Consider the following 14,001-nt stretch of genomic DNA (forward strand, 5'->3'; position numbering starts at 1 on the left):
TTCGACAGTAAATGTGTTCCGTTTCACGCGATCAGTGATTACTGACAATTCGTGGTCTGTGATTACTGATTACAAAAATACATATTCGATAAGCGTTCCGTTACATACAATTTTGTATTTTTAGTTCTTTACTAAACAAAACAAATATGTAATCTGCCGGGCGATTCAGAACAATCGATTCGGAAAGTTATCGTTCGATAAGACGTATTTTTCAATGAAGAGTACGTCTTATCGAACGGTAACTTACCGAATCGAGTGTTCTGAATCGCCCGGCTGGTTCGAAAAATACTCAAAAGACATTGGGAAACATTTTAGAATAAAACCTGAATAAAATATTACTAACGTTAACTCACGATGTCGTGAGCCTGTCGTAACCAGGTCGTTTGCAGGTCTTAACTAATTACTAAGTATAAAAAATTTTGATTCGACACTCGAAATATAAGAGTACGCTGGAAGAGGTGTGCCATGCAAGATGACAGTTATTTTTGTGCCGATTCAAATCAGTAATCACCCAGTCCCCAACGAGCGTATTGGAAATTAAAATTGATACTTTGTATCAAATGATCTTCGTGTTTCATCCCTAACTTTTAGTTCTGAGTGCGCTCACTTCTGCTGTCAAAAATCAAGCTGGTTTAAATACAAGTCAGCAATCGCAAGTCCAGCGTACTTGTATTAGTAGAGGTCAGTGGTTCGGCAAGTCCAAGACTATGTCCAAGTTTTCATTTGTCTAGGATTTGCAGGATTTGCGATATCAATATATCAATGGTCAATTTGGTTTTTGTCTGTGGTGACCATTGTAGCCGTGGTCTGTGACCATTGGTTTGATTGACGTGCCGGATTCTTGTGTCTTTGACCAAGTTTGACAGTTGACAAGGAGAGGAGAGTGAATTGATTTTTCGAAAATGGTAAGATTTTTATTAATTTTATTTGTTTTAATAGCTTATATTTTAAATTAATAATTCATAAAAATGTATGTTGTTATTGCAGTCGCTAACAGACAAGATAACGATGCTAATGGCGCGGCCAGGGGGCGAAAATGCCCAAAAAGACGACATCCCCTGGTGGATGCGCTACGCTGGTCGAGGGCTGGGGACAGTTGGCAGTTTCAGTATGTATTGTTTTAATGCACGCCCTCTGTACACTGTTAATGACCTAGAGTTTTAACAAATAACATCGCAATAATAATAATATAAGAAAGGACATTATATTATCATAGACTCCATTTATTATCTTATCAGTTCAGCTGGTATCCAAACAGTGTTGGACAGTCTTGTAAAAAGTAAAAGCTTTAAAAAAATGATGAATAATGATACATTTGATCAATACAATGACAGCTATTAAGCTAATTTACATTTTACCAGAGCTGAACAATCAATTATCATATAGGTACTTTCTATTTCTGTCATAATCATGTTTACCTATTAAAATTCTTTATTACACATTGATTCCATTTTCATGATAATTATTTCTGTAGTTAGTCGCAAATCGTAAGTATTTAATTTGTTACTTTTATAAACATGTATGCCATGTATGGAAATAATTTAACATTATATTTTTGTAATATTAATGCCTATTAATGCAAGAATATGATACTAGTTATTTTATTACATTATATCAACTAAGTTTGTGTCATTCAATTGTCTGCAATAGAAGATGATTGCCTCCTCCCACCAAAAAATTAACTTCTCCAATTTTTCGTATGTCTACATCTTGTAGTTTTTTCCACTGGCAAAATACTTGTAGATGGTTAATTCATACTTCAACACTAATATAATCTTATAAGTGCTAAAAAAATATAATATTATAACTATCTCTCTACCCTATTAATGACTGAATTGCTGAACTAATCTTGATGAAATTGGCATAGAAATAGTTTTCATCCTGGATCTTTCCTTTTTATCCCAGGAAATCAAAGAGTTCTTATTGGATATTATTTTTTCATTTATTTTATATAAACGTTTCTGTTAGATAATGTGACAGAATAAACTCACAATCCTTTGAAAGGATTCAAACATGCTGGCTACTATGTCAACATTTTCTCTATATTTAATTAATGTATTAATGATGTCAAAGATAAGAATTGCCTAAAATCTTATCTTTTTGTGTAAAACATGAAAGATATAAGATGACAGTGAATAAACATAACTATAGGAAGTAACTTTAATATAAGAAATAATTAATTTTATACTAGCTTCATCCCACTGTTTCATCTGTGTGGATTTAGGTTCTCAAAGCTCCCATTTTTCTCAAAATCTTTTAATTGTGGGGTTGTACTAAATCATAGAGCTGGGGTCTCCAAACTTTTCAGCCCGAGGGCCAGATTAATTCCTTCACTTGCCCAAAGGCCCAAGATCTACCTAATAATATTTGATAGCTTATTGTTATGTATCCTTAATTATTACAATGTAGTCATAATAAACTAAGGCTGGCCAGATTTCAGGCATTTTCAGCTTGTTATCACAGGTCAGTCTTAACCCACAGACTGCACTTTGGAGACAATTTTGTAGGGAAAACTATATAGAAAAACTCAAGTTTCCAGATAGTGATTTGAGCTGTATGTTGAAATATAATAAATTAATTAATTTAAAAAAAAAATTAAAATATTTATTTACCAAATACAAAATCTTATACAATTTTTCTGTGTCTAGTGGTACCCACACTAGCTAATCCTGTATCGTGGGTACCTAATTCGCATTAACAATATGCCAACATACAATATTTATTTGACACTAAGGTATATTCTAAATAAAATATTAGACAGTAAGTTTCTCCTTTTATGGTACAATATGCAATACATAAGCAATGTAATTCAATTACACTATCCTGTGGGCTGCTGAATGCAAGGACGACTGTTCCAGTGTAATATGACATATTTTATATCTCCAGTTGCCATCATCCTCGGCCTCCTCAACTGCACGGGCATTATCTTCCTGAATGTCAGCTGCTTAATAGCTGGCATCTGGCAAATGCTGGCCGGCTTCCTGGTCATAGTCTGCGAAGCACCGTGTTGCTGCTTCTTCATAGACTATGTGCAAGTACTCTCTGATAAGGTGGAGTCCCGCCCTTATTGGAACAAGGCTGCGCTTTATATGGGGTAAGGACGCTCATTTACTACTTTTTTAGGGTTCTGTGTCTGAAGGGTGCCAACGAGACCCTATTACCCTGTCTGTCAGCGAGCAATATTATGTAATATTTCTATTGCAGCTATAACAGCAAATAATAAAATTTTATAAAGCATGGTATGTAACCCTTCGTATGCGCGTACGACTCGCATTTGGCCGATTTTGCGAGAAAGTGATGATAAGCAGATCTGACAGCTCAGAACATGCTCTATGAGACAAGGATATAAGTTTTTTTAGGGTTCTGTACCTCAAAAAGAAAAACGGAACCTTTATAGGATCACTTTGTCTGTCTGTCCGTGTGTTGTGTCTGTCAAGAAATCCTATAGGATACTTCCCATTGACAGGCAGGTAGGTCTTATAGTACAAGTAAAGGAAAACATCCGAAAACTGGATTTGTGGTTACATCACAAAAAAAAAATGTTTTCAGGAACAAATGAGAGTATTTTTAATTTTCAAATGGGGTATCATATGAACGGGCTTTACCTGTACATTCTAAAACAGATTTTTATTTATTTTTATTCATAATAGTTTTTGATTTATCATGCAAAACGTCGGAAAAAATACTCGAGTATGGAGTCGGTGCGCGAGTCTGATTCGCACTTGGCCGGTTTTATTTAATTATGTAAGAAATTTCATGATTCTAGGTCAATGGGAAGTATTCTACAGGTTTTCTTGGCAGACACGACAGACGGACAGACAGACAGGCAACAAAGTGATCCTATAAAGGTTCTGTTTTTTCTTTCGAGGTACGGAAACCCTAAAAAAGTATTATTTGTCCAGCTTGGCGCTGCCTCCGTTCTTCCTGTGCTTCTTCGCGCTGAGCACGTGGTTCGGCAGCGGCCTCATCTTCGCCACCGGCATCGTCTACGGCATGATGGCGCTAGGCAAGAAGTATGTAGCCTATATATAGCCTTATTATATTCAACATATAATGGTTTTCTTATGTGGGTTTTTTGCTTTAACTAACATGTGTTGTTTTTGGATTAATACCTTTTGGAGATTCTCGTTAAAATATTTCAAAAATATTCATTTTAAGTATGTATCTGAACAAATATCATTGAATTAGTCTTTAAACTCTTAAATTTTCAAAATTGTTGAAAGACATTGGCGCCGATTCCATTGTCTTTCTCTAAACTAAATTTAGAGTTCTGCATCTTTTTCTTTTTAATATTGTTAAAAAAGGACGGATATGAACTTTCTAGGATCGGAATACTCTTAAAATTTTGTTGTGCTCAGAATCAGTACCAATATAAAATATTAAGTGCTCTAATTTCTATTGTTTTGGGGCTTAGCTTAGTGTATCTTAACAATCAACATGGTGGTGGGTATTCTAACTATTTTTCTCTGATGATCTTGGTGGATTTTTAAACCTTGATTTGACTCTTGGGAAGTCTCCAGTTAAGTATATGTGTGTTTCATGTACTAATAATAATAACATGTGAGATAATATTGCTAGATGGTTAAAAGTAAGCGTTCCTTGGTGTGTATAAACGCAGTGTATACACGCAACGTATAAACACGAGTCGAATACTATTGAAATATAGTGTGCGGTGAAGGAAACCATATGATTCAGTTCTTCAAGTGAAATCTCGCCAATACGCACATGGCTAGTGTAGTGGATTAAATTGAAAATTGTATGACGACGCATCGTGGGAATTTACTATGCGTTGCCGCAACGCACAAATCTGCGGTGCGATGTTGCACGATCTATTAATCGGTACTATTCGAACAGAGGGGTGCCTACTTTGCAAGATGGCGGATGCGATGTCGACTATCATATTTCCTTAATTCGGGAGCGTGCCGCACTGTGGAATAAAACAATACAAAGATAGGTTAGAAACCTAAGATCCGGTCGCGACGAAATTATTGCGGTGCGACGTCGCATCGGTTGTACTAACGCCGCCTTTAGCGAATTCAGGGCGTAAGCGTTGCGTACCAAGGAACCCCTACGTTTACTGTCTGTGCGGGCTAGGGGTTCGCGGGATGACATGGCGGCGATGGCGGGCGGCGGGACCACGCCCCCCGGGGCCGGGGCTCCCATGGCGGCCACGCAGGACCACACCGTCACTCTTATGGAGGACCCTGACGTGTGGCGCCCCAACTAAGGCAATACCCGCATTGGCGCGACCACTTTAGCTACTGCATGATTTGTTCCTATTTCACAGCTAGTTACTTGTATATCCATCGAGAACTATAATGCACGCATGGCACAGATTTGGCTTGCATGATTTTTTTTCCATTTTGTTGCTTGTTTATTTTCCAGCGGATATGCGAGTGAGCGAATTCACACATGTTGTCAGATGTGTTATGACGGTAACGGCCGAAATTAAAAATAATTATTCTATGTGTAATATAATCAGTTGATAAGTTACTTAGAAAGATTAAACTGTTATTTGTCTAAAATGCCATACAATTTCTGATATAATATAACAACGTTGCAACGTAAATTATCAACAGAGTATATTAGGTATATTTAATGTAAAAAAGAATTTTGTTTAAACTGAAGGCTGATTACCGCATTTGGATCACATTTGTAGAGCGCCTTGTATTTCTTCCATTTCCAAGTAATATGAAGGTAACATATTATATGGTAGGTATAATATCATTGAATTGATAATTTATTAATTTCGACCGTTATTTTGACTGCCATCCTTTAGCGCAAACAATGTCTGTGGCATAGCTAAAAAAATTGCGCTTGCGCTTCTAAATTGAAAGATACTATAAAAAAGTTAAACTTTTATTTTAGCTAGGATTAATTTTCATTTCGAAAAGTATAATTAAAAAACTTTTATTCTGACATGTGGTCATTTTTGGTAGTTTAGAAATAGCAATATGCATCTGGTTATTATGTTTTTGTATTTAATAGGTACATATAGTCATTTTTATAGTAGATGTGCTACATTTCCTTTAGAAAACACTGTTCTTTGAATGCACATAATTTGATTTGCTAAATACTTTGTCTAGAACTTAAAAAAAAATGAGTTACTCGAGCTGAAACTAACTTGTTCACACTTTGATGAAAAATTATAAGATGAGCTCTCGTCAAAAGCCCCTTTGAAGTATTTTTGGCTCTTGACTTAAGGTACAAGCCTTAAGCCAAGAGCCAAAAATGCGTTAAGAGCTGAAATATGATTTTATAGGATAGGCTTATGTCCACTTTTCATCAATTACTTTGTGTATAAAACCTTACGATTTGGCTTTTGCAGAGCGTCGATAGATGACATGAGGACGTCGGCGGCCAACCTCGAGGCGGGACAAGGACAGCCCACCACCGCGCCGCGCGCCAACCTCGTCACCAACGAACAGCCTTTCAGCTTCACCGGACCTCCCACCACCAAGTGATAGTGACCTCCATTACGCTCTGCGGTTAGTCTGCTTGGAGACCTACTTATATTGGTTCATCTTTGTATATAAGTTTTTTTTGGAGACACATATTGGTTAATTTCACCAACCATTTAGCAGCCTTTCAGGTTCCCAGTGATGATGACCTCCATTTCATTCTGGGGTTAGTCTACTTGGAGACCTATTTAATATATTGGTTCATTTTTGAAAGTGACAAACTTATTTTAGCGTTTCAACTATCGTGAGTATTTATAAATATATGTATAAGCTGGTTGAAACTCACTTTTTTCTACATAGAAAAACTACAGTCAGCAATCATAGATCTTTGTTAAAAAGTCTAGCCAATCAACACTTAGCGTTTGAACTATCATGGAAAAAATATGTTGCATGGATATTGAAAAAGAAAAGAAAAAAATTATTAAATACGACATAATGAAACTAGTATTTTTTGTATTAATACGTTTTATATATGTCCAGGTGTATAATTGTTGTGTGACATATCCAAATAATTATGTATATTTGAGTGATTTTATATACATGGGTACATGCATACATAGATTTATATACGTGTTTATAATGCGTTAAAATATTGCTTATTGCATACGCAAATAACGCGAGTGCTTTAGTTGCAATCATATTTATTACTATGACACACCAATGTACACAATGCAGGTATAGTGTGTTTCATCGAATAGTACCTATGGCGTTATGTTGGCTCCCCTGTCTGTTGGGTGGTCATTGGCACCATATTGGCATGAGAAGACGCAGATTTTGTTTATTTTCATTTGATTTTTATTTCATTCATTCAGGAAAATCAAATGAAAATAAACAAAATCTGCGTCTTCTTATGCAAATATGGTGCCAATCACTTGGACAGACAGCGGAGCCAACATAACGCCATAGGTACTATTCGATGAAACACACTATACATGCTAATTGATTTACTTATATAAAAACTTATTTGATACATTGACATCAAACTTGGTAACAAATCCGCGCCGTCGCCCCAGATTCCGGGTTTGAAAACTCCCGTGGGAACTTTGATGTCCGTCTTTGGGATGCAAGCTATTTGTGCCTTTCGTCAAGATTGGTTCATTTATTTAGCGGTGTAAAGGCAACAGATAGATATTAGATACCCCTTCGCATTTATAATATTATTGACTAAGAGCCAGCGATGGCCAGACCTTCGTTATTTTATAAAAGCTGAAAGTTTATCTGCGTATATTATCCCAACACAGGGAAGAACGATCAGCGATTATGAAGTTTAGATCATGGTGCTTTGGGAGATAACAGGTAAAAAAGGTGTAAAAATGTCGAGGTATAAAGTGTATTTTTTTTTTAATATTTTCTTCAGAATAGTATAACAAATCGCGTCGTGCATTGCCAGATAGATAGTACCGTGGTAAAGTTGGTTATCTCCCAAAGCCACTATGATCCAAACTTCATAGTCGCTGATCGTTCTTCCCTGTGTTGACGGCAATACCCAGAGAAACTTTCAGGTTTTATAAAATAACGCAGGCCTGACCATCGCTGGCTCTCTCTCTCTATTAGTAGGATTTATTTCTTTTTGTAGATTATGCTCGTATCTTATCTACAACATAAACGTTTATTTTAGGATCATACTCAATAAATATTATCTGCATAAATGAAGAAAATATTGTTTTGTCATATTGCATGTGAAATGTATGAGAGCCCCCCTCCCCGACATAAATAATTCCAAATGAAAAGACACTTCCAAGGTCAACCTCTATTCTAAGAGAGTGTTTGTTCCTGTGAGATAATTTTTGCGAGGGCATAATGTGTCATTACTCATTAGTATGATAAATACTATTCCTAGATTATACATAGGGATTCGCGATTTCTTAGACCTAGGAGCATATTGTACTCGTAAATAAATTTTGGCAGTTCATTTTTATGGACCAATATAATCATAATATAGATTCGAAAAGGCATTGTTTGTAAAATAAAGATTTTGATAGATTTATTATTTCTCGAGGAAACATAAAAATGGCTTAATTATTATCACTTGAATCCAGTTCGAAGGACCATAATTAAACAGGTTATGTAAGCTGCTGGAATTATTACTCACGCGTTCGCTATTATGTAAATTATATTTTCTCCTAAGAAATCTTGCAAAAATGTTAAGGTGTAGTCAGAGCTATGTAACAATGCAAAAGGAATAAAAGATCGGTAAAACGTATTAAAACTGTCCAATTCCTAGATTTAAGTTTCGATTTGTTGCTATTATGGCCACAATAACTTAATTCAAGGTCTAAATAACAAGACATAATCCAGAAAAACTTCAAATAAATTCAAATTTTTTATTAAAAAAAATTAAAAAAGAATTGAAAGCTAAAATGTTATTTTAATAGCTGTAAATATACGACTTGGCTTTAAATGAAGTGTTTCCATTTGTAACGATCATTTTTTTAATTATAGTCCCACTATAAAATAACATTTTAACAATTAATGAGCGATTGATTATCTTGTTTAATGTTTCATTTGACTGTATATTACAATATTATATCATGTATAGAGGTGTTTTAGATAGTTAATGATAGTGTAACAATCAGCCTAATTCTGTTGCACACACTCATTGAATTAAAATGAAAGGATTATATTGCTATCTCTTTCATAATGCTACCTGCAGAAAAGGATAGACTAGATTTAGACCTGTCAGTTTAATTTAGAGATTGTTTACAACAAAATTAGCCACTGGACTTAAATTAAGACAAGCACACCAGTTTTTATAGTCTTAAATTATTTTAAGTATGGTTTCGATTGAATATTTTCCAGCTAAGTAAATGAATTTCTAAATTGAAACAGTGTACCCTTCAATTTCATGAGCATATATTTTTCTTTATGCAATTAAAATATTATAAATTATTGTTCAAATTTTTCATATCACCATTGACTTAAAAATTAACGTACATGGAAATGTAATTATTTATTAATTCGTTTACTGTTATTAATAAAAATAAAATAAAATAAATTATAACAAATCAAATTATTATTATTAGTTAAATTTTACTAACTTATGAAAATAAAATTGTGTGACTAATTTTTTTACATATGTTATATTTCTTGGTAAAAAATGTAAATAATATTGAAAACATTCCATGAAGTCTTGATCTATTATTTATTTGTCTCTATCTATATAAAGATACCCAAAACAATTTGCTGCACATAATCTATTACATTAGTATAGTTCTTGTAATTCACGAATGCACGTGAACTGTACTTGTTGCTACGTCGTATACAAGCATATTGCCTAAGGGCCGGCGCACATATGGCGGAGCGCAGCGCAGAGCATGCCCGCTAAGTTTTCTACGAATTTCTACCAGAGAATGCGCGAGTATCCGCACGATGCACAATTGATTTGAAATATTATTTCAATGAGGACAATGTCAATAATATATTGACTGTGAAAAATACTCTGCGCTGCGCTCCGCCATATGTGTATAAGTGTGCGTGAATGTCGGACTAAGCAGTCGCGAGCAAGCGCTCCCAAAAGAACCCATTTCCTTTCCTAATGCCTCATTCATACGAGAGCTTTTTAACGTCGGTTAAAAAGCGTTTAAATCGAACAAGTGCATTCCCAATCTGTTCACATGTCAACGCTTTTTTTTTATCGCGCACTATTGTATTCAAATTCAAAATATTTTTATTCCATTAGACTTTTACAAGTTTTTTTTTGAATCTTCAAAAGCATCTACCACTGGTTCGGAATGCCTTTCCTACCGAGAAGAACCAGCGCAACGCCGGGTTTTAACGCAACGCTTTTTTACAAGCATGAGCCACGCGCACTCGTGATATGCCAGGATTATAATATTAGTTACACACAACTCAATCAATTTCCATATTAAACTTTTTGTTTATTATGGAGTTTCTAGATAAAGTTTTGTCTAGTATCCGACTGTATTGTGTCAAGTACCCTGTAGCCGGCCAATTGTGAACGTGCAACTTTCTGAAGTTTATAGATCTAGGTTATATTTATCAGCAAAATGCAATTTTTATAGTCCATTTATGAGCCACACAATTTTTAGGATAGATTGTCTGTCTCGACTCATTGTGTAATCTTTATACTTAATCATTATTATCATAAAAATTGTTCCAATTATTACAGTTTGTTAAAATATCACTGTTACTTATTGATATTTTTGTAACATAATATGTTAGGAGGATTTAAAATGGAGAAGTATTAATAAAAGACCCTAGTCTTTAGGTAAATGTAAACTTTAGGTTAAAATCTTTGCTCATAAAGCCAATAAAATGCTTCATTTTTTTTGAATTGGTGTTGTCAGCTCACTTTATTTATGAATCATAGAGAAATTTTTCACCTGGTAACATTATGGGTAACTAATGCTAGTTTTTGCGTGCTTCCTTGTTTTAAGTTTATGTAATAGGCTAAAATTATTACTATACCTAATGATTTTATTTTAGCTACTACTTATTTAACGTGATTTTAAGAATAATCAAAATATTCCTTTTAAATGTAATTTTGTATATTTTAGTTATGCTGTTAATATAATAAAATTTCGTTACTTTTTAGTGCCTAATAAATAAAATAATTATATTATTAATACATTAAAAAATTAAGATTTCTATTTTCTAATGCAAGCAATACAGCAAAAATCTGTTCACCATTAAATGTAGTTGTGAACCTTTTTACATTTTATGTTTCTATATTATCTCGAGATGTAGATTAACAATATTAGCTAGGCATGTTACTACTGGTCACATAACATATTATATTTATTATTAGGTACCTATAGTAAAATTGGTTACTATTTCATTATGAAAATACTTATTGTTTTTGAAAAGATTGTTTTTACCGTCTTAGCTATACAGGGTTGCCAATAGTGGTGATTAAATTGTACGCAAATCTTGTATTATCAAGTCCAAATGTAGTGCCAAGCTTTTCCACAGAGAATATTGTGAAAAGAGGATGGCAACACTTTTAGACTTTGTCATATAACTTTAGTTTTGTACGATGGAATTAGCACTGAATATATAATGCCGGATTATTATGTATAATTGGTTTATATTGATTTTTTTCATTATAGACTGTATTTTAAACATTGAAAATTGATTTGTTGTCACTTTAGTTGAAAATTTTCCCAATTTTTACTGAAAATATCAATGACAATGGTTTTTATGTGGCAACACTATTCATATATTTACAGGTAGATTCAATTTGCATCAATCTATATAATATTATTATGGTTATAAATAGTTGGTAGCTATTAATTAGTGCATTGTTTCTTGTCAATAAATGTTAAAAGTTTAGGAAGGCATATCTGTAATAAATGTGTGTATATTGAGGTTTAGATCTTTTATTTCTCATAATATGGGTAATTTACATATAAGACCATCTATTCAAGAGGTTAGCAGTTCAATTCCTTGACACACCATACAGCATAAAAGCAAGCGAGCGTTAATGGTGCATGAAAACATAGTGAGGAAACCAGTTTACTTGCGAGTTCACCATAATGTTCTCAAAGGTATGAGAAGTTTGCCAACCCACACTGGTACGGTGTGGTAGACAATGGCCTTAAACCTTGTCATTCTGAGATGAGACCTGTTCTTCAGTATTGTGCTATCAATGTTGTTTGTGATGACTTGACAATAGGTGTAGTGCTTGACTGAGATAGCTTATAGTGTGGGATGCTGATTGTAGAAAGGAATTCCTTGATTTTAAAGTTAACTGTCACACTCCTGCAACCTGCATTTTCCTCACGAGCCTTCTCAGTGAAACCATAGCTTATGATTTTCTTGGATTTCGATGAGTGCATGAAAGTTAGCATTTTTGTCAAGGTCAAAAGGCTTCAAACCATAATTGTTATGGTAAGAGAAATTCTACATCATACTTTCTGATTGGTGATTCTACTATTTTTTTCTTTCTGTACTTCCCTGAGATGCAATTATCTCTGCATCAAAATTTGTAAATGGATGAGTTGTGAAAAGCTGCTGCCTGACACTTTCCTATTTATGATTGGATTAGTATGGACTATGGATTATATGAATTCTTTGAGTCTAAAGATCAAATCAATGAAATTGATATTAATTCATTTGATGAGTGTAAAAAAAAGACAAGCTACAACAAAAAATATATATTTTATTTTTATTATGATATTCCCTATTATAACACCTTATATTTCAAATCTTATACACATATACAAACTTCTATATAGTTTGTTTTAGGATTAAAAACACTCAAGTTGGTGCTTGAGCATATTTTTAAATAAATACTTCAATATCACTGTAATAGAATACTCAGACTCGAAAAAACACCCTATGCTACGGTTTGTTTAAAAACAGCTCCCGTGATCGTCCCATGCCTCTGAATGAGGCACGCTTTGTTATCAGTCTCCAGGCACACAGTGGGTGGCTTCAGATTGGGCTGGATTTTACACGCCTGCTCCGATATAGCGACGATGAGGCCTGCTGAGTCAACGTGAACGGAGCCTTTCGACGCCAGGCAAAGTCCCTGGTGATCCGCCACTAAACACCCGGCTATGTTTGGAGTCGACATGATCTCTTCAACCACTTTGTCTAGCTCTTTTTCCATGCTTGGTTTCACTATTTTTTAATTTTGGATAAGACTTCTTTTTTTTAGTTTTCACAAAGAAAACGAAACAAACAGTACAAAATTGTCAAATTCAAAAAGTCAATTGTGACTGTCATTGTCAGCTGCAGTCAAATTGACATCATAGACAATTTTTTTTTTTACTTGAGGGGCTTTTTACTGCTCTGGCTTCAATTTTTTTAAGTTTTATCGTAGACTAGCTGACGCCCGCGCCTTCGTCCGCGTGGATTTAGGTTTTTCGAAATCCCGTGGGAACTCTTTGGTTTTCCGGGATAAAAAGTAGCCTATGTGCTAATCCAGGATATTATTTATCTCCATTCCGAATTTCAGCCAAATCCGTCCAGTAGTTCTGCGTGAAGGAGTAACAAACATACACACACACACACACACACACACACACACACACACACACACACATACAAACTTTCGCCTTTATAATATTAGTGTGATACACTCTATTACTTTTGAGACAAATAATCTAGGATTAGTTACATTTAGCATTCCAAGAATTCGACAAGAGTACCGACCCTCGGCTCCTGACGCGGCGGGAAAGCCATGGGTACCTAATATTATGTACAATGAATGAATGAATGTACTTTTATTGTACAACACAAAACTAGTACAAAAAAAGCACAAAGCAAAATAAAATAAAGGCAGGTAAGTCCAATTTAGCGGTTGGTTAATCTACGGTTATGACTATCATCTATCCTTTCGAACGGTAGACAGAGTAACCTACCTATCCTTGCGTCTATGCACCTATTCTGAGCAGACTTTCGAACCGTTTGATTGATATTAGTAGGAGGATTCACTCTTAACGGTTTTTTCTGTAAAGAATATTAGGCAAGTTTATCATGCTGACTAATATATTAGTCTTCCCCGCCAACTAAGCCTAAAGCTTGTACTACGAAAATAGGCCACGGCCGGGGTTTGAACCGGCGACCTTTCGGA

The 14,001-nt window shown here is 34.6% G+C and overlaps 2 protein-coding genes across 3 annotated transcripts; one reads left to right on the forward strand and one right to left on the reverse strand.

The window, feature by feature from the left end:
• Positions 1–838: 838 nt before the first annotated feature.
• On the forward strand, positions 839–6,866 carry LOC123864936 (calcium channel flower). Of its 2 annotated transcripts, XM_045905724.1 has the most exons (6): positions 839–905; positions 988–1,108; positions 2,887–3,094; positions 3,903–4,013; positions 5,095–5,228; positions 6,329–6,460. In XM_045905724.1, exons 1-5 carry the CDS (start codon positions 903–905, stop codon positions 5,225–5,227), a joined length of 576 nt encoding a protein of 191 aa, XP_045761680.1. In that variant the 5' UTR covers positions 839–902; the 3' UTR covers position 5,228; positions 6,329–6,460. The 2 variants fall into 2 exon arrangements, with proteins under 2 accessions (XP_045761680.1, XP_045761671.1); XM_045905715.1 differs by lacking the exon at positions 5,095–5,228 and having other exon boundaries at positions 6,329–6,866.
• Positions 6,867–12,562: 5,696 nt separating this feature from the next.
• Positions 12,563–13,129, reverse strand: LOC123865015 (ragulator complex protein LAMTOR5). The gene has a single exon (XM_045905833.1). The coding sequence runs from the start codon at positions 13,033–13,035 to the stop codon at positions 12,760–12,762; it is 276 nt and encodes a 91-aa protein (XP_045761789.1). The 5' UTR covers positions 13,036–13,129; the 3' UTR covers positions 12,563–12,759.
• Positions 13,130–14,001: the final 872 nt, after the last annotated feature.

The sequence above is a fragment of the Maniola jurtina genome, chromosome 1, assembly GCF_905333055.1.
Source record: "Maniola jurtina chromosome 1, ilManJurt1.1, whole genome shotgun sequence".
Lineage (NCBI taxonomy): Eukaryota > Metazoa > Arthropoda > Insecta > Lepidoptera > Nymphalidae > Maniola > Maniola jurtina.